Source organism: Salminus brasiliensis, chromosome 12 (assembly GCF_030463535.1).
Source record: "Salminus brasiliensis chromosome 12, fSalBra1.hap2, whole genome shotgun sequence".
In the NCBI taxonomy this organism is placed as follows: Eukaryota; Metazoa; Chordata; class Actinopteri; order Characiformes; family Bryconidae; genus Salminus; species Salminus brasiliensis.
Genome location: NC_132889.1, coordinates 27,175,827 through 27,197,810, shown reverse-complemented (window position 1 = coordinate 27,197,810; position 21,984 = coordinate 27,175,827). Strand labels below are relative to the sequence as shown.

The following is a 21,984-nucleotide window of genomic DNA, read 5'->3' as shown; positions in this document are numbered from 1 at the left end:
AGTGAAACCATAAAAGACTGCAGAATCCACACTATTAATAACCAACAACCAGCCAACCAATTTAAGAGAAAAGTGATTACATCATTCTTTAATTAAAAGAATCATTTAAAAACGACCGCCATTAGTGTCCGGAGCCTGAGAGAGCACAATATCCTGTGCGTTCTCAGAGTGAGTAGGTAGCACTCTCTCCCCTCATTACTCTAAAAACGATGTTGGCAGTGCTACTGGTTTCAATGAGGAACAATACACTGATGGTCGAAATTACACTCTACTGATTACACTCTATACTGTCTGTGAAAGTAGTAAACTCCGGCGTCAGCCAATAGGAGACAAGGTGGGCGGGGCTTCAGTCAATCACTGAGATTTTTAACTAAACTGAGGCTCTGTTCAGCCCTTGTGTCCATCCCTCAGTGCCTCTACAGCTCCCCCCTCCCTTCCCACAGAGAAGTAGGCTGGTCAGCTATAAGCCCCAGAATACAAGGCTACGTGCTGTACTGCACTAAATCCAGGCAGGCGAAATGTCACTGTGCTTATGGAGGGGCATTCACGGGGGTCAAGCTGGAATGAAATGTGAGCACACCATAGGGAATGGTGTGCTCTATATTCACTGACCCTAATAATACTACTAAGACATGGCACACTAACTCAGTACCCTCTCTTTATAATCAGCCCTGACCACACAAAGCCCTCGTCACACCCTCGGCCATCCACTGCCCCTCCCCTGACCCTACTCACTCGCACGCCTCTTCTGATTTATTCACAGCAACAAACTGACAAACCGTAACATATCATTTTCCTTCATCAAGGAGAGAAGGAGAGAGAGGAAAATAGACAATGGAAACAGAGATTGTGAGAGCTAGAATGCAAGATAGTGCAAGAGCAATGGTCAGAGAGAGCGGGAGTGTGAGTGTGCGAGAGAGAGAGAGAGAGAGAGAGAGAGAGAGAGAGCGCAATGGGGATAAAGTAAATAGAGACAGACAGGCAAAAATAGAAAATAAACAGATTGCATGAGAAAGTGAGTGTGTGCATGTGCGAGAGAGCGAGAATGCAATAGAGCATAATCGTGATAGTGAGAGCGTAAGATGAGGGAAAGAAAAAGAGATACAGATAGAGAGCATGAGAGCAGGTGCGAGAATGCAAGAGAGCACAACATAAAATAAAAGGTAAAACATAGCGCGAGAGCTACAGTGAGACAGTGCAAGCGAGAAAGAAGGAGAAAAATGAAATAGAAACACAGAGTGAAAGCATGAGAGAGTGCAAGCATTCAAAAAATGGAAATAGAAACAGAAAGAGATAAAGTGTGAGAGAGAGAGAGAGAGAGAGAGAGAGAGAGCGAGAGAGTGAGACAGACACAATAAATGACAGGTTCAATAAAACTCCTTATCCTATGAGCCAGTTTTAGTCACCTGATCACACACAGTTCTGTTATCAGGCCATTTCTTCACACACTCTCCACCGGTTGACTTTAATAAGGTACTGATAACCAACTGATTCATTTTTAAAGAGAATAAGGGGAATTTGCTGGAAAGAGTCAGAGAGACTGCATTCCTATCGCGAGAGCTTGTGCTCAGACCACCAATTAGGAATTAGAGCATTCACAACTTTATTAGATTGTTCTCTCCGTGATCAAATGCGACCCTCATTTTGTCTTGATTAAAGAACACTTTGGGTGTTTACAGCGCCCCCCCCTCCCCAGGGAGCTGCCAATTCTCCACTCAATTTCATTCAGTGCAGGAGAGAGAGTCTGTCAGCAGTCAAGTTCAGCTTCCACCAGTGAGTTAAAACAGTTTGACCCGTTGTGTCTATAATGAGCCTCACTATATAAGCAGACTGAAGTGAACAGCTGCAGAGAGAGAGAGAGACCAAGTGGGGAATATGGTGAAAAGCTCCCTGGACATTTTGGCATGAAGGCTGTCTAAAATAACTTGCCCCTGAACTTGTCAAGAAAATGACTTGAGATTAGCCCTACAATCAGCCAAAAAGGTAGCCCGCTATGTAGTACTGGAAAGGTGTCTTGTAGTCATGCTTCTATACTGCTGGAACTAGAGTCAATAATAAAAACAAACAAACAAAAAAAAAACTTTAATAATGTTGGCTTATTTACTATTTTTAAGACTCATTCACCAACTACTATAATTTATTAATTGATTAACTGATATTACCTAATAAGTACTGTGCATTTTTATTAGCATTATAAAGCATTATAATAAAGATTTCTTCTACTAATTACTGTGAATTTAGTAAATACTATGACTTATTTAGCAACTACAATCCATTATTCAGAAAGTACTGTAAATTATTTAGTAACTACACAATGGTCAGTAGCTACAATATACATCATTCAATAGCTACTATACATTTAGTAATTATATATTGTTCAGTAGCTACTATGCATTGTTCAGTAGCTACTATGCATTTAGTAATTATATATTGTTCAGTAGCTACTATACGTTTTTAAACTATATTATTTAGCTGCTATTATACACTGTTCAGTAACCTTAATTAATCAGAAAGTGTTATAAATTTGTATAAATAAAAATAAATAAATAAATAAATAAATAAATAAAAGATGGAATTTAGTATGGTTCGATATCTGACGTCAAGATTTGACAGTTTTTTCTTGTGTTAACAAAGCCTTGTTTCTATACAGCATTAACTCAAATTTCACACATTTTCTATCCAAGACTCAAAGCCCAATAATTAAGAGTTCAGGAGTTTGACCACTGCACTGCCAGAGCAGCACATGGTCGGGGTTCCAAGAAAGCCAATGTCAACATCTGTTAGTGGACAAAGCAGAACTGGTCCTTTTCCTGAAGCCATCATGGCGGTGATCAGTGCACTGCGGTTACCTGGCCTGGAGAGAAGCATGTCTTCAGGTGGAGTTTTGTTCAAATGTTACTCTTCTGCTTTGTACCCAGTTTAGTTTTGTTTAAATGAAAAATGACTAAAGTTACACTTCACAACTGAATTTCCCAAAAGCTTTAATTACCACAATAGTATCAGGGCTCAAGTACCGTGATAAAACTGTACTGCGGGACTCCAGTAAGTCTTGCTGTACCAAACGTGTCCAAATGGCCTGAGCTCCCAGCTGTGACAATAACGACAACAGAAGCACTACTGCGTAGGGTTTGTATGCTAAACAATGTTCTGTCTTTATGGATCAGGCAGCAGCATGAGCTGAAGCAGACTGGCATCTGGGCTGCTCCACTGGGACAGCATTAGCTCCTAGGCCAGCGAGCCTTGCGTCATGCTCGTTGTGTTTCCGAAACACGGTCAGTTTCCCGGCAAAGGCAGACATGGAGAAGCGAGAGGTGCAAATATAGCGCAGCCTGTCTGTCAAATGGAGATCCACTGAAATCCTACAGGAATGCTTGTTACAAAGGGAAGGGAATTACCACCAATGGTCTACAGTCACTCTTGACTGCCTGGTTGCATTTAAAGGCTGGCCACCAAGACTGATCCAGGACTGGTTCGCTCTGCAAAGCTTCTGCCTACCAGCATCAAAAGGCAATTGGAATAAGGCGACGGTTCGAATCCTGGTCATGCTGCAAGCCATCGGCAGCCAGGGCCCAGAGGGAGCACTATTGGCCTTGCCCTCTCCCTAAATCACTCAAATTCAATGCTAGCTGGTCGTGGCGTCTGCTGACCGATACATTAGAGGCGGGTACACAATGCTTTCCTCAGAGTGTGCCTTTTCCCCCTGACGTTGGATTGGAGACAGTTGTGTCTGTCTTCACTTTCCCAGTTGTAACGACTGGAAGTATGGTGTTAGGTGGGTGCTCTCGTGGAGAGGGGAATACTTAGCTCCATTAAGAGACACGCAGGGAACACGTCGTGCAGGGGTTTCAGAGACGGTTTTAATGAGCAATGAGAGCACCTCCACTTCACTCGTCACAACTTCCCAGACAACACCAGCTGGAGAACCCAGGCTACAACCCAGCACAGTTCACCATACGCACACACTCTCCCGCGCTTTCCTCCAAACTCTCCATGCACATGCGCACTGTACCCCACCTTAAAGTGACCGTTACACAGTGTTGAGAGCATTGCATGTGATAGGGGGAGAATATGTATGGGTTGGGTAATTGGTGTTTCTTCAATTTGGGGAGAAAAGAAGTAGAAACAAGGGACAACATGGCAAACACATGGCAACATGTTCAGAACAGGGCTGTAGATATGAACATACCCCACACTGCAACTGCTATATACACTGCAGTATGTCTCATGCTATACTTCAAATGGTTCTTTGAGCAATGCCATAGAAGAACCAGGTTTGGTTCCATAAAGAACCATAATTTGCTTCTATGAACCACTTGAATATACTTGAGTATACTACAAGTATATCAGTAAACCCTGGACCGGACAAGCTGATCAGTTTCAAAGTTAAAAAAATACAAATCAATCAAATCAATCAAAATACAGGAAAGTACTATAATATAAAATATTATTTTGGACCATTAAAGCCTTTCTGGGTCTAATTAGTGTAATCAACATGTTAATGAAAATTTTGACTAATTTACTGTGTTTACCAACCAACCCCCACCTCCCCACCTCCGTACTTTGAGGTGATTAAGCATGCACCAGGTCATTTTGACCGGGGAACATTATTGCTGTTCCGTACAACTGAAAAGAACACCAGGATTAAAAGATGGGCCTTTTCTGAGATCAATCTTGCAAAGGCCTTTACCACAATAACATGGTAACCAACTCTATACTGTATGGCCCCCCTCCCCTAGCTGATTCCAGATCAGCAGAAAATGGCATTTAAAAAATGAACATGGAAGCTGCACCGCTGAGAGGCTTATGACTTGGGTCAGGGCCGAATGCCATTTTCCTGTCTATAATGTAGTATTATCAGCACGCAACTCCCTCAGCCATGAAACAGCCTGCTATTTCTGTCCTGCTCTGACCCAGTTCCTGACCGTGACCCCGACTATAATCTCCTGCTGACACATAAAAAAAAAATGGATGGAAAACTCGTGCACGGTGCGCTGTAGGACTTCACCAACGCACCTTGTGAAAATGACTCTCGACAGGGGAATGATCCAAAGCGATGGCTCAATTTAGTTCTACAAGGCCGTTCAGAACTTTGAATGTCGTGCTCTTCAAGTCTTCAAAGGCATTTCGGATTCACGACAACAGAAATAATATACAAGTCGGATGGTTTCATGCCTGTGGACACATACAGCGATCATGCCCTGTAAAGCAAGGACGTTTATCGGAGATGATATTTAATGCAAACTTCCCGGGCATTTAAACGATCATGATACTCTGAAGGGAATTCATGCCACAGTTGTGAACCCAGTTTAATTTAATCATAGCCTCATGACACCCCTTATGGCAGCGTCATCAAAACGCCAGTTACTATGGTTACATCTGCATCTTTTTGCCTTTTGTTTAGCAGGACGAGCTAGTGTGAGAGGGCACACCGTGAAAACCAAGAAACCTGGTGCTACAGAGGAAAGAGGAAAAAGAATGGATAATCAAAAATCAGGCTTTTTAAAGGATATTGTGAAAGAGAAAAGCTTTTTCAGAAGTCCACAGTTTGTTTTTCCAGTACATTTCTCCTTATGTGCGTTTGTCTGCATTGTAAAGGCTACAGTAACTCAAGACAGCCATTTTGCACAACTGTGGTGAGCAGAAGAAGCATCTCAGAATTCACAACGCCTTCAACCAACAACAGCAGCAGATTGATCATGTATCATGTTCCATCCATCAGTCAAGAACAGAAGGCTGAGGCTGCAGTGGGCACAGACTTGCCAAAGCCAGACTGCTGAAAACTGGAGAAACGTGGCCTGGTCTGATGAATCTCGATTTCTGCTCACGGAGGCACACTGATGGTAGTGTCAACAATTGGTGTCACCAGCATAAATCCATGGACCCAGCCTACCTTGTGTCAATGGTCCAGGATGGTGGAGGGGGTATAATTCTGTGGTTAATGTTTCCTTGGCACATTTTGGGTTTGTTAATACCAATCATTGTTCGAATACCACAGCCTGTTTGAGTAGTGCCGTTTACCCATCTTCTAAAGGCCATTCTTCAGGTGTGTGACTTCATGGACCAGAATCTCAAATAATTGCTTCCAACATCTTGTGAAATACAACCCACAAAGAAGTGAAGCTGTTCTCGGAGCAAAAGGAGGCCAGTGCTCCAGTGCACCAGCGGCTGGTGAGTGTACATTGCTCTTGCGGTTCTGCAGGATTTACTTGTAGCTAGAACGCAGACTTTAAAGCAAAACCGCTAGTGAGTGCTCTTTGTTGGTTGCAGATTTCAACTACCCTCGAGTGCTTTACTGATTACAGTGCTTTCTCATGTGCACACACACACATACACACCAGCTGTGGTAACATATGCATAGAATAATTAGGGGCCAATGGCAGGAACCCAATCAATGCTAATGACAACAATCACTTTGTACCTCACAGCACGAGGTCTGAATGTAAAGCTCTATGGACACGACTCTGGTGGATGCTGTGCAATAAAAAGAAGCCAGCGCTTCACCAGTGTTCCTGATGCTCCTATGGCTCTCAATTCCCATTTATCACTCGACCCTTTTATATATATATATATATATATATATATATATATATAAAAAGTACACAACATGGCAGAGCGAAACACCATGAACTCCCAGATGAGGATGAATATTCATAAAGGTAGTCAGAGCTTTTCATCAGGTGCAAACAAGCTTCTAATAAAATCCACTTATCAAACAAAGTGGCTGCTCAACACAGGCTAAGGACACAAGCTATTACTGTGACTAATTGGGCAGCTGAGAGACAAATCATTAGACAGCTTTGACTGGCTGGGGACCGGGAGAGCGTAGAGATGGTTAGCAGGAGCATGCCGATTGGACGCAATTTTGTCAGGAGGCAATTCAGATTTTTAGATAGTGATAGGAACTGGTTAGATGCCTATGTAATACTGTAATAAAGTTCCATGCTTGATATACAGTTAACTTTGGAAATTCAAGTATTAAAAAGCAATAACCAATTTCTAATTGTTTTGGGTGCCAAGTTAAAGGCCCTCTGTAGGATCAGTATCTGGGAGGTCCATATGAGCAACGCCCATAAACAAACAATATATTGTGCAGGGCTAACCTTTAGCCTAGGTTCTTTGCGTAGCTCAGGGAGCTCTCATTTTACAGAGCAGCTGCAACATATGACATAACACACCAAGATAGCCACCCCCATATATCATTTCTGAATGACCATCAGCACTGCCCTGGTCATCCACCTAGAGCCCCGGGGCTGAGCTGGGCAGCTGTGGGTCAGGTGATTGGTGGTGAGCCATTTGCTCAGTGCTTTACTGAGGAAAAAGTTCTCGAGCAGCAGCGGCAGCAGCAGCAGCATCTGTGTGCGGTCACCAGTCCCACTGTCTCTCCCAACAGCTGACAAATCGATTTCAATTACCCTCGCGTCACACCTCGCTAGGCATCACTCCGGCTGCTGGGCGCACGCTGCTCGGCAAGAGCTGTTCCGTGTCACTTTAGCATGAACTCTGGATTGAAATGCTCCATGACCCATGAGGAGAAGCTGCCAAACGGCAAAGCGCTCTCTGGGGGGTTTTGTGCAACTAAAGGGAGGCAGGTTTTGTTTGAAATTTGCAATGGCACTCTCCACTGTGAGGTCAGTGGAGATGGAATATTATTAGGGATACAAGCCTCTGACCATACGATTCACTTTAATTATAGTTCTTTATAAACGACTCCGCTCATCTTAACATTTCCTTCCATGACTGGTACAGCATGTAGTAGTACTAAGAGTAAAGCACAGGGATTCGGACCAAAACAACCACACTGAGACCCTTTGAGAAGAGGCGGTCTCAGTCTGGTCTCAAACCAACTAAGTAAGAGAATCACAGACCTCAGATAAATAAATGGCTTAAATATTACACTTGAAACTGTCTGTATGTTTAAGAACATGTGAACGAATAACAAGAAAAGAGGAGATCAGACCATGATCTGATCTCTTCCAGCGGAGTTGCATACCCTGCCAATCACAGAGGCTCAGCACACCCTCCATCCTGCATCCTCTGCTACAGCACTCAATTTTACTAAGGACCAGTCGTGTGCTCTTTCGTTTGAAGTAGAGGGTATACTGGGACTAGCTGCACAGAGGCAGTAAGACCAGCATCTCCTTTATTTCTTTGTTTTGTAGAACTTTGCATTCACTTAAATCATGTCACTGGGAATCTTTAAGCAGGCATATATACAGTCACCAAACAGCCAATCATGTGGCAACAGTGCAAAGCATAAAATCGTGCAGATACAGGCCAGCAGTCTAATGTAATCACATCAACAGTCAGAATGTATTGGACACTTCGTGTCAACAGCATGAATCCATGGACCCAGCAGACTGTGTGTCAACAGCCCAGGCTGCTGGAGGTGGTGCAATGATGTGGGAAATGTTTTCATGGCACACTTTGAGCCTGTTAATACCAATCAATCGTTGCTTAAATGCCATAGTCCATTTGAGTACTGTTGCTGACCATGTGAGTCCCTTGATGGCCAGGATGTACTGATCTTCTAATGCCTCAATTCACAATGCAAAAGTCGTCTCAAATTGGTATCATAAACGTGAACAATGGGTTCGGTGTTCTGATATGGCCTTCCCAGTCACCAGATCCGAAGCCAGTAATATAGCAGCACTGGCAGCATGAGTGAACTCCTGAAAAATCTAGAGTGACTCAATCATGTCAACATGGACTCAAAGGAATGCTTCCAACATCTTGTGGAATCCATTCCATGAAGACTCGAAGCTGTTCTGAGAGCACAGGGACTCCCTACTCAGAATTAGTATTCTAAGCAGTAACTGCAAATCCCAGTGGAGTCTACTTGCAGTAAGGGCATAGACTACACCTCTGATATAGTCACGTTTTATCCTCTTGCTCCTCTCTACTCAGAAGCAGCCTCACCTTTGTACCGGACTCCCGCTGGAGCGTCGGTGTTGAAACCCTTCCTACCCGAGCTCAGTTAAGGGCTGGTGGCCGAGGCCTCGCTCCGCAATCCCGCTGCCTCCTGGAAGAGCCGCCTTGCACAGGTGGTGCTGTCAGCATGGTGTTTTCATCACCGACTGCATCTCGCCTACTCAGACATCTGTTGCTTTTGTCTGTAGGGAGATGATGTCCATCCTGGCTGACAAAACAGTGATAATGAAGGCTGGCTTGACCTTGTTCCTGTGGTCAGGCTGATTGAGTGAGCTCTGCGTTCCCTCCGGGCCGGCAGGAAGAAAGGAAGGGGACCAGCGGCCTTTAATGTTCTTTGAAAATATGCCACCATCTCCTTCCATCTGCTTTGACTTCGCCTCACGACTCGGAAGTACGTAGCTCAGAAAAAAGGCGCAATACTAGGCAGCCAATCAGAACAGAGGTCATTAACATACATCAATCTTAAAGGCACAGTAACAAAACCAGTGTGTTTTGCAAGTTGTGAGCCATAAAGGAACTAAACTACTCAGACATCGGGTTCCCATGACTGCCAACAGGTCCGGTCTCCTTCAGATTCTCTATTGCAGTTCCTCCTCATTGACACAAGGAGTTTGGGGGTGAGGGGGGGGTTAATTGTGACTTTATTTTAATATATCTTAAATATTCCAAATTCCATGGGAAAGGAGTCTTTTGTGGATTTTCTCAAGAACTGAGACGCTTACAGAGGCATTACAGGCATCTCTGGTCGACCAAGTTTGTGGCAAACGTCAGGTACAACACTCAAATCTAAGGTGGTGATTGAAGTGCAGAATTTAAGTAGCCGGCACACCTTAGTCGTTTATGCTGAGCTTCCTTATCCTGTGCGAATCGGTCAGAAAGTTTACAGACAAAAACTTTTGCCGGTAGCAAAAAGACATTTTCCCACCTCCCCACGTAAAACTAATCCCATCCAAAAATGGCTTTGGCCTCTCTTCTGGGCTTCTGGGCTTCTGGGCTGTCCTGCTCTCAGAAATCTACATTGACTTGATCACTCTTCCGTCCAAGGGGGTCATCTTACAACCTTCACTTAAGCTAATAAAGTAATGGAACAGATGGAGTTTGAGGTTTCGCCTAAGAAGAAAGGTGGAGGAAAGTCAATAACAGCCTGTTAAAACCAGCATTGAAACGGAGAGAGCTGCTCTTTATTCCTTTCAGGATCACGAGTCGGCGTGACCAAACATAGCAACATCTCTTGAGTATACCAAGAAGTGAGTCACGCACTACCGAAGGAACACACTAACAAGCTGGTCTGTGTGACACAGAGCAACACGATGGCACTTGTCTAGTTTAGCAAGAGTCAACTCTGCAGCTCACTTCTGCAAGACCAGAACAGCACATTCCCAGGGCTGCCCCTCAGGTTGAAGCCTCCGCCAAGGACGAGCCCACTTGGAAAGGAAAGGCTTTCTCTCAATCAGTCCAGTCTTAATTAAGCCTCCAAAAAAAAAAAAAAAAAAAAAAAAAAAGCCCTAGGACTCCCCACTGGGCACGCTGATGCCATCAGCAGGGCTCCCCTTGAAGGACACTACCTACCCTTAGCATCACGTTAACGAAGAATCAAGATCAAGTGTGAGAGAGAAGAACAAGGGCAATCACTAGGCTACGATTTCCCCACACTACGAAGCTCCGGATTTGATGCCAATAATTTGGCATGAGTCGACTCCCTGATTGAGACACTTCATTAGCAGGCCTTGTATGGGAGACCATACACAAGACCCTCAAGAACGTGCCAAGAATAGGCTGACTCATCACCTGGAGAAAGGGAACACTCCGTCGACCTTAGGCCAGCCTGATTCGGTCAGCCCAGCATACTGAGATGAGTAAGGAAGTGCTGCTGCTTTGGGCTGATTAGTCATGAACTTCAGGTATAAATGTTAATCTGCTGCCTGAAGAACAACAACAACACAGGGTGGTGATGGGAAATAGGCCTATTGCTCTCAATCATGGGTCTAGCCATAAGCTGCCTGTCCTGAAATCAGCAACAACATTAATTCTTAGTCTGGCGTTAATTGTTATACTTCCATACATTTATTTAACGTTACAAAATTACTAACAAGTAACAATCTATTGTGTTAAAAACAATTTAAGGACCCTGTGGATATTGACAGTGTTTAAACAAGTTACAGTGTAATTAGCCCTGTTAAACTGGATGTTGTGCAGAATATTAATATAATAATAATATAAAATAATAATTTTTACCATATTACCCAGCCCTACAGTCACACAGTGAATTACATTTGCATCAAATATGATTTGGACAGGTTAGAGGCTGCACTTCAGACCACCCCCTGTGAGCTCTACTGCAAAGTCAGTTTGTCATCTTTGAGAAGGAAGAAGTGCTACCTGTTAGATGTTTTACTTATAAAGACGTGTCGAAGCAGCTTCCAGCCTACATCTCATCTCTACATCAGATTAATGTCAGAACACATGAAATTTGCATTACACAAAATGATTGGCTAGTTCTGAAATGTTCTCATCAACATAATTAAGAGAGAAAGTAGTTTGATCCAGGGCCTCTTTAGTGAGGAATAATTTCTAACTGAGTGCCAGAATGAAAACATTTTTATATTTCATTTACATATTTCATTTTTCATATTTTCATTTTTTTGTTTTTTTTTAACTGCTCAGAATTGTTTCACACTTTATTTTTTAATAGAAAATCAAAATTTTCTTTCAAACAATTTTTCTACCCAATTTGGTACTGTCAATTAACACACCCATTCATAACTCCCCTCACCCAGAGACAGCAGGCCTGTTGTGCCATTTCAGACTCTGGCCGCTGATGGCAAAATGGCATGGCTTGGGATTCAAACTAGCAACCCCTGCATTAGACCGCTTAACCACCGGTAATCTTAGTGTTAATAAAACCTTTTGATAATAAAATATTATGTGAGTAAGGTCTGGCTTATTTTATTATCAAATTCACTAGAAAATATCTCCTCCTCTACTTCCACTCCTTCAGCAGAATATCTAGTCAAATAGCACATAAGAGGCATTGCCCTAAGGGAGGGGAACGTAGGGCCGGCAGCCTTTATAACCCCAAGGCACGAAACAAGACATACATGCCACGCTGGCAGAGCGTCATAGTGACAGTAAGCAATTTTGTTGATACATTTTTCTGTGAAATTCCTCTAGAACATACATACCACCAAAACAACATACAATTTCCAATGACAGAAAGGACCGCACATTTCCCTGGGGCCCTCAATAATCTATTCCCACATCAAATGATGTCAGGTGAACCACAATCTACTCACAGGAGCTACAGGCAATATACAGCCTACAAGGGGACACACCACTCAAACTGAACAGGAGAGTGTGTTTAGGTGTTGCAGACATGCCATTAGCACAAAACCACGAAAGGTTGACCAGCTGCTCCTGCTGCTCGTCGAGCTGTGCTGTACAGCGTAAAAGAAATTGACCATGACCATTTAGGGTTCTTTCACAGCTTGTTTGGTCTAAAACGTCGGGTTTTTCAGTTTGGCCCAAAACAAAATAGCAGGTAGCTATATATATAGTAGCAGGTACCCGAAGCCCAGTCTAGCACAAAGGATCAAAATTTGGTGCAACCAAAAGAGGTTATGAGGCAGGCTATGTGGAAGCACGTTGCCCAACTGAAACGGGGATGTGCAGGCGCTGCCAACCTAATACTCTCAATTACTTACCGATTTTCAATTGAGAGAGCACCATACGGATGAAACCACCTCTCCTCCTCCACTCCTCCGCTATCAATTTCTGCAGTGTTACAACACATATTTGCATAGTCAGATCTGAGACAGTCTCTGTGAAGTACTTGTCTTGCAGTAATAAGCAAAGAGCAGCTTTCTGGGGCTTTGTCTAGGCCTGCGTTATTAGACCGAAGTGTAGCCATGGCTACAAAGTGATACAAGCTGCCTTTCCTCTCCCTCTCAACAGGGACCGCAATTAGGAGAAGAACAGAGTAAAGTTAATTCAAGCTGTGGTCCAGTTCAGGTAAAGTGAAACCCATCTGCCAGGCTGATGGCCCTTTTCATCGGAGACCCTTATTAGTGACCTCATCTCTGCTGAATAGGATCTGGATCAGGAAAATATGAAGATCATGTGACATTTTCAAAAGGTCTTCAACGTCCCTGTCAAGGCAATCAGGTTTTGTTGTATTCCTTCGGATCCTGGAACGTTTTCATACACTCACACAAACCGAAAAAGCAATCACAGAACAGTCTCTTGGTAATTTAATAAAAACATTAGTTGAAGGGTTTTAAGTACAGCATCCTGCACACCTGGAAGCAAGGGCAAAAGGTATGTTTTGGGAGGAAAAAAAAAAAAAAGGTGCCTAATTTCATGAAAAGAACACTTCTCCAACTGTTAACCACTGGGGTGGATCAGTCATGCTTTGGGCTTGTGTTGCAGGAAATTTAAAATGAAATGAAATTAAATTAAATACTTGCAAACATTCTGTATAAAAGAGAAAATGGGAAAATGGAAAATAAGGTGTAAACTAAAGATTTTGCCAAATCTGTGGGAAGACCTAAAAAGGGCTGTGCAAGATGGCCCAAGAATCTCACAGAACTAGAAACCTTGAGCAACAAAAGAATGGGCAATATCCCCTCTGTAGACCCCGTTTACACCAGGTCACTTCATGTGACCAGTATCTGGATTGCGTCCAGATAAGACTGTAACCACATGCTTTTACACCGGGCAGTCAAATTCGTCTCTATTATGCGTCTCTATTATTCTATTATGCGTCAGACTGGAATCTGACGCTGCGTGGGACCAAATATGTAAATTTGCTCATTGCATGGCAATCATCACTGGTGTTTTAGTAGTAGTGGGAGGGGTTTAGGTTGTGGAATGTGTCTTGGAGAGACTGAGGTGTTCACACTGCTATAACATGTGACCCAAATCACCTCCTGAAGTGGTTTGAGCGATCAGATTTGTATTTGGTTTGAATGAGTGTTTACGTTGGCTTGGCCTTTTACAGATATAATCCTGAACATCAAGACGCATTAAGTGACCAGGTCTAAATGGTGTACCAGACCCTCATTACCTTTTTTATTATTTTATTATAGTCATTAACATTTTTAAATAAATGTGTGATCTTTAAGTTTAACACCCTTTGCATGCCACTTTATACAAAGGGTACTGTTTACCTGGGTAAGTAAGTATTACAAAGACAGACAACGGAAAAACTCCAGAACCAAGGTTTACAGACAGCTGAAGTAATGCATTATACCCCGCACCCTGCTGAGTGAAGACTTAACCTTGGTGGTACAAAACCACAGAAAAGCTGCACGATGTGCAGACATCAAGTTACACAACACAAAGCGACAGCAAGAGCTACAGTTACTTAAAGTCCTTGGCCAGGCTTTCCATTATAATTAAAAGGCACTACACACAAGGTTGCTGGCTTTAACCATGTTTTCAACTCACTTGACCTGAGAGGCCACACGCTGTGCTACTTCTGAAGGCTCACGTTTTGAAATGCACGCCACTCAGGCCTGAAAAATGTGACAAACATATACAAAAAAAAGTGTGTGTGTATATATATATATATATATATATATATATATATATATATATATACACACACACACACACACACACACACACACACAATATATATATATATATATATGTAACAATATTAATGCATGGGCATAGACACATTGGCCTTAATTCATAATTAAATTCATTAATTACATAATGTCATAACCAATTACCGAAATGCTTAGGTCTCAATCCACAATATTTCTGGTTTCTTTCTAGTGACACCAAGGTTTCACTGGGTCAGTGGATCACACGCTTACCCTGCAATGGGAATATTGGGACTTCAAGCTCACCTTTCAGGAAGCATAACATACCAAAATGAGCAAGGGGAGCAACTCTCCTTACACCACATTTACCAGCTATTGCAAACTTGCTCTGGATAAGTCCAATTCGTTAAGAGTCCATTTACACCTGGTCACTTCATCTGTCTTGAGTATCAGGATTATATCTGGATAAGGCCTCGCCAGTGTAAACGCAAGCAAGAGATACAAATCCGATCACTCAAAGTACTTCAGGAGGTGTTTTCTATGATGCAATTGAGCGTTACAGCAGTCTAAACACACCCGTCTCTCCACGACGCATTCAACAACCAAAACCCCTCCCAGTACAACTGCAACTCCTCCCCATGCAGAGTTAATAAGGTTTAAACAGTGGCTCTCATCAGCATGGACCACAGAACCCCCAGTGTAAAGAAAGGCTGGACGGCATGTAAAATTGTGAATTTCGATGCAGCAATCATCTTTAGACAATCTTGTTACATGGTACACAGCCAGATTTGCATATTCTGTCTCCCACAGCAATCAGGTTTCAGTCTGACTAACCGGAGACGCTTGTGGCTAAGATCTTAGACAATCCAGATAAAAATAAATAAATAAACAAACAAATAAATAAATAAATACACAAACAAAACGTCACAAGTGAAGTGAACATGTGTAAATAGAGCAAAAGTTACAGTGGCAGTTCTCTGTCCAGGGTGCCACTTGTTTTTAAAAAAAAAAAAAATAAAATAAATAAATCGTAGTGTTTTTACATGTGACCTCAGTAACAGCCAACTTTGGGTGCCAAAAAGGACCAAAACAAATTTCAGAATCAAAACCACATATCACTAATAAAAGACTAAAGAGATACTACAAAATGAAGCAACAAATAAAACACCAGACAAAAATAGATCAAAATATTTGCTAAAAAAAATACAAAAAAAAATACAAAAAAAAAAAAACAGGTAAATATGGCATTTCATGAAGCAGTACATTCCAACCAGAGTGAACAGCAGTCACAAAAACAGTGAAAGTAAAAGTATCCAGATATACAGGTAGTTTCAGTGCTCAACAACATTTGCGGATGTGCCACAGTTAACTAAAGGTAGACTTCAGTTGTTTTCAGTCCTCACAGTTTTCAAAATCTTCAGTCTTATTTGAACAAATTGGCTGAGCCTCAGTCAGAGCCATAAAACACCTCAATTCTGTACAAATTCACACTCAAGAAAGTTAGGTTCCCCTGACAGTTAAGATTTTCACTCACTGAGGCTTAAAAGAACAGTTACTGCAGTCCAGGTTGGACATTCTGTCCCTGCTATTGTATATCCACTGCTCACACACACGCTCACACACACGCTCACACACACGCTCACACACACGCTCACACACACGCTCACACACACGCTCACACACACGCTCACACACACGCTCACACACACGCTCACACTCCACAGTACTGTTGCCAGGCAGGTCAGGCCTCCATAAAATCTACAAATGGCCTGTCCTGGCAATCATGCATTAGACCTATCCACGACATTCACACACCACACACTATAAACATGGTAATTGTTTTATAATGACTCCATTAGATCTCAGCCTCATGGGATTTCAGGCTCAGGATGCATTAAACATCTGAGGGACAACAATATAAGCTAACCCTAATCCTATTTACATGATGCTTAAAAAAAAAGGGGGGGGGTAATTAACCACACACAGACACACTACATTTAGACCACACTCAAGCTCTATACACTATCTGAGAAATGCTAAACTTTTACATTTAAGAAACTAAAAGTCCTTGGGCCTTTTTTTTTTTTTTTTTTAAACCAACCGTCCTTAAGAAGAAATGTCCCCGTTTTTTTCTGACAAAAGGACAATGGGATCAATTACTACAAGAGCAGAGCTTCAAATCAGTCAGCTTTAATTCCACCAGTTCATCTAATTGTGCTCTCTCAGACTCCAGCCACTGATGGCAAAGCAGTATGGCTCGGGATTCGAGCAGTGGTAGTGCAAGTTTCAAGTTTAAGTTTCAGGTTTATTTTTTATTTGTACAACATGTCAGGACATTTATGCATTGAAATGCTTGTGGTGAGACTCAGGTTGATACTCTACAGGAGGACAAAACTATATACATACTAAACATATTAAAATAAAAAGTTATATAAAAATGATATTAAATACAAAATACACACAAAATACAGAATATACAAAGACATTTATGAGACAGGTATAGTCAGGGAGAGTGGAGCTAAGTATAAATATGTATGTTTATGTCTATTCCTGTTGTATAAAGTGACTTAGTGCATAAGGCCGCTGACCACCTTCCCAACCACCCAACGATTTTATTCAAAGTCATTTAGGAGCATTTCTATTGGTCCGTCCACCATGAAATATTGACAAAACATTAATAACAACTGCCAGATTCAAGTTATATCAAGAAGTAAGAAACAGCAGAAAAAGAGGTACAGGTTACAAGTTAAATAGGTCAATTCCTTGACTTTCTTTTATAAATGTACAAAAGTTAATACAGATTTGAAAGGTGAACCCATCACCTTCACCTTCACACACTCCATCGTCAGTAACTGCTTTAATCATTTAAAATGATGCGTTTTAGCAGGATACACACCCACCACAAAACGGCTGTACATCTGTGGTGTCACTCAACAGATGGCTTGCAAAAGAACAAAGCTATTGTAATTCTGAAACGGCTGCCAGTTCTGGTCGTTTTAAGAGAAGAGTTGCGGGAGATTTGTTGCAATCACAGACTTTCATTTCACAGCAAAAGAGCAGCCAAGTCATCTTTATTTGAAAGAGAAAATACTGCCTTTACTGAAGCCAAAAACAACTAAGAAGTTTGAAGTCAAACGTCCCTCGAAGAGAACCGCGTTCACTCTTTCAAACACTTTCGTCCTGGCAGAGAACAACACAGGTACATCAGATCAGATAGAGCGCTAATGAAGCTAATGGTGACAGATAAGCAACAAATCAATCAGGTAATACAATTAACCTCAGCTTCATCAGGCTTTAATTGGCATTTACACGATTAGTTTTATATTCAGACTACAGTTTATGGGAAGATGATGTGGTTGGAAAGAAACGGAACAGCTTCATTAAAGGTCATGTACAACGCCCCTGTTCAAGCTCGCCCGTGCAGCAGTTGGCACAGGCCTTGCTTTTTACAGTCTTGACTGGTTGAAACCTAATGTGATGGGACTTGACTGTTGCTACCTGGGTGGGAGCTCCTCATATTTCGGATGCAGGTATTTACAATTACCATTAACCAGGTACACCCTTAAAGAAGAACCTTTTAAAAGGTCTACAGAACCTTTGCATAGCTAAAACTGATCTTCTGTGGCATCAATCAATCAAAGAACCATTTGTAGCGGTCTTTATTTTTGAGTGGCAAAATATTACGAACCATCTTAATCCTATAAGATACATTGAAATAATTTCGCCCATGTAAAAGGTAAGCAAACTTAAGAGAACCTTAGAAAAAGGTCCTGGGGACAGTTTCTAAAGAAACTTTCCAAGATGTAAAAAGGTCACAACAAACGATTACATTTACATTTACGGCATTTAGCAGACGCTCTTATCCAGAGCGACTTACAAAGTGCTTTGCTATTTACCAAAAAAACCCTTAGCTAGTTAGAATAGACTAATAGTTCAAAGATACCTCTAAGCTTTAGACATTACTAAGCACAAGTCAACAAGGTGACCATAGTACTCTGCTATTCGTCCAAGTATTCTCTGAAGAGGAGGGTCTTCAGTCTGAGTTTGAAGACTGCGCTCGACTCGGCCGTTCGGACACCCAGGGGAAGCTCGTTCCACCACTTTGGTGCAGGACAGAAAAAAGCCTGGATGCCGGTCTTCCGTGGATTTTGAGGGATGGCGGGTCGAGCCGAGCCGTACTTGAAGCTCGAAGGGCTCTTGGTGCGGATCGGCTTTTGACCATTGCCATAAAGTATGGAGGGGCTGGTCCGTTCTTGGCTTTGCAGGCCAGCGTCAGGGTTTTGAATCTAATGCGGTCAGCTACAGGAAGCCAGTGAAGAGATTAAGAGAAAAACCCCTGAATCTTCAGCAATGCCATGGGATGTTTGTTAAAGAGCCTGTGACACAGTTTCCACAACTTAACACAGTTCTCTGTGTCTTAATGAAATACCTGAGACATGCTTTGGTCAAAATAAACAACCCAAGGGTCCACAACCACAGTTAAATTGACCTACCAACCTATGCCACAACACGAACCACAGGAGAGTATAAACCAGCGGCATCCGAAAACACGTAGACCTCATGTTGGTGCGTTAGCGTCCTTCACACCATTATCTTGAAAAGCAAATGCTAATGCTAAAAAGACACTGGCCCTAAAAAGACCCAGTAGGACCTTGTATAAGGGCACCAAGACAGCCACAGCTAGGCCCTTTGGTAAATCGGTTGGCGTGCAGGTTTTTGCTGACTGTAGCTGCAACACTGCCATTACAAATGAACTTCAACCGCTCAGCTCGGGGCACAATGTAGCGATTTCTGCTGTGCTTAGCTCTTAGGTTTGACATAAGGCTAGCAGGTCTGGCACTTGCAAAAAAAAAAAAAAAAAAAAGACCATATTCAGCAATTTTAATAGTGCGGGTTTGTACACAATATTAATGTACTGACTAACAGGAAGTGATAAAGCATTACTATGCCGAAATACGTCACTGCACATAGCTGCACTTTATTGTTGTCCACCACTACTTTCCTAATTTTTCCAGATGTGAAGAACCTCCCTTTACGTTTCACATTGCACTGTGGGATAACTGCGCCCATCAAAACCACACTTCAAAACCGAGTAGTTCCAAGTACGCATTGTGAATATTTAAATACACTCAATTTTGACACTTAAATCTATATTCTATACTCAAAAACTGACTCGTTTCACTTATTAGTATGCAATTGGGACACACCCTAAGAGTCATTTCAATCCAGGGGTGGAATAATTCTGACGTGACCCCCTGTGACGATGGACAGGGAGCCATATCTGCACGCCAAATTTGAGCTTTAGGGTTTAGAGTTAGTGATAGGATTAGTACAGCCAGGGGATTGAGTTTATGATTGTGAGACTCTTAGGGTTTGGAGCTAGGGATAGGATTAGTATAGGCTTAAGGGTTGTATCTAGGGTTAGGGTTGTGAGACTCTTAGGGTTTGGAGCTAGGGATAGGATTAGTATAGGCTTAAGGGTTGTATCTAGGGTTAGGGTTGTGAGACCCCTAGGATTGAAAATAGCATCGGTTTAAGGTCTGGAACTGTGGGGATTAAGCAGGGGTTAGGGAAGTAATAGCCTTAAGGTTTGGAGCTACATTTAGGGTTGTGGAAGCTTTTGAGTTTGGAGATAGTGTTTGGGTTAGTACAGCCTTAGGGGATTAAGCTAGGGTTAGGATTGGGAGAGCCATATGACTTGGAGCTAGGGTTAGGATAGGCTTAAGGGTTGTATCTAGGGTTAGGGTTGTGAGACCCTTAGGATTTGGAGCGAGGGTTAAGGTTAACATAGGCTTAAGGGTTGTATCTAGGGTTAGGGTTGTGAGACTCTTAGGGTTTGGAGCTAGGGATAGGATTAGTATAGGCTTAAGGGTTGTATCTAGGGTTAGGGTTGTGAGACCCTTAGGGTTTGGAGCTAGGGATAGGATTAGTATAGGCTTAAGGGTTGTATCTAGGGTTAGGATTGTGAGACCCTTAGGATTTGGAGTGAGGGTTAAGGTTAACATAGGTTTAAGGACTGTAACTAGGGTCAGGGTAAAGAAAGCAATATGACTGAGCTAGGTGTAGTACAGCCTAAAGGGATCAAGCTAGGGTTAGGGTTCTGAGACCTATAGGGTTAAGGTTAGCACAGCTTTAAGGAGTGGAACTATGGTTAGGATTGGGAGAGCCATATGACTTGGAGCTAGGGTAAGGGGTGGGAGCCTTAGGGTTTGAGGTTAGGGCTAGTGCAGCCTTAGGGGGAGTGTAGTAATAGCCTTTCAGAAACACACATATGCTACTAAAGTCCTACAAACAGACCTGACTGTTTGCCAGAGCTGTGTTTTCCAGCTCACTGGAGGGGCCAGACCAGCATCCTGAACAGACACTGAAGTTTCTTACTTTCAGCCAAACCTGCACTAGATACCGTATGAAATTCCAACAGCACCACCATGTGGATTTCAGTCTGGCTGAGCAGCTCGATCACAAGTCACAAAGTTAAGCCTGAAACCGAGGTATTTGCCTCGTATGAACTGAGATAGCTAGATAACGGTTAATGTGGGTCTGTGCTGCGACCTGCGGTGAAGGCAGGGGAGGGGATATAGGAGCCGGAGCGTTAAAGCCTATAATCACCACAGTCTCCCACCCCATTACCTTAATGCAGAGACAGCCCAGGCAAACACATAGGATGATACACACACACACACACACACACACACACACAGTCTTCCCTTTTTCTGAGTTATTATGTAGTACAGGACCACTCAAGCTAATAAATACACTAAAATGAGTTCAGTCTTACACATATAGGGTTTCAGAGCAGTGCTTTCACCGTCAGTTAGGAACATAAACAGTGGCTTACCTCCTCCACCGTGAGTGGCATACATATCCTGTACTCCTTCATCAACATGGTCCTCCACCGCACGTTTTCTGCACTTTGTAAAGGAAAGGACTTCGCTCGCTGGCTGGATGGTTGATTGTGCTTTCTTTTAAAACAGTTCGGACATTTACTGATCAAAATAAAGAAATAAAAAAAACTAAGAAAATCAGAAAAGTGCTGAATCCTCACCCTGCTGCTGTCTAAGCTGGAGTCCCCTCATTAGAGCCCCCGCAGGCACAAACACGTTCACCTCCAGTTGATTAGGGGAGGGGGGTTCAGCGATATCCCTTTTCACACAGCACACAAGACTGGCCTTGCTTGATGGAGGAACAGTTTCTGCTCTCATCCCGTACTCCACTTCGCGCACCTTCGCATGACTATGAGCGAGACTAGCCTGCTACCTGTCCCAATCCGGACCCAGCGACGGTGTTGACAACATTGCAGAGTACAAAACACACACTCGAACTCGGTGGCAAGCGAGGTTTCGTCTCAAATCGAGCCAGCTGAGTCCCTTTCGCCGTCCTCCAGAGAGTGGACGTGGAAAAAGCAGTCCTTCCTTCTCGGACGTGTGGTGGGATGCTCGGTGTGTGGATGGGAGAGCAGGGAGCTCTTCTGGCACTACACGCTGCTTCCCGCTGCAGTCTCGCCAGT

The 21,984-nt window shown here is 42.8% G+C and overlaps 1 protein-coding gene across 1 annotated transcript in view; it reads right to left on the bottom strand.

Annotated features, from left to right (window-relative positions):
• Positions 1-21,984, bottom strand: part of pitpnc1a (phosphatidylinositol transfer protein cytoplasmic 1a) — an 82,351-nt gene extending 60,367 nt beyond the window's left edge. Inside the window, exon 1 of the mRNA XM_072693131.1 lies at positions 21,316-21,984. Coding sequence (XP_072549232.1) covers positions 21,316-21,363 — 48 coding nt within the window. The 5' untranslated portion in view covers positions 21,364-21,984. The remainder of the gene's footprint in view (positions 1-21,315) is intronic.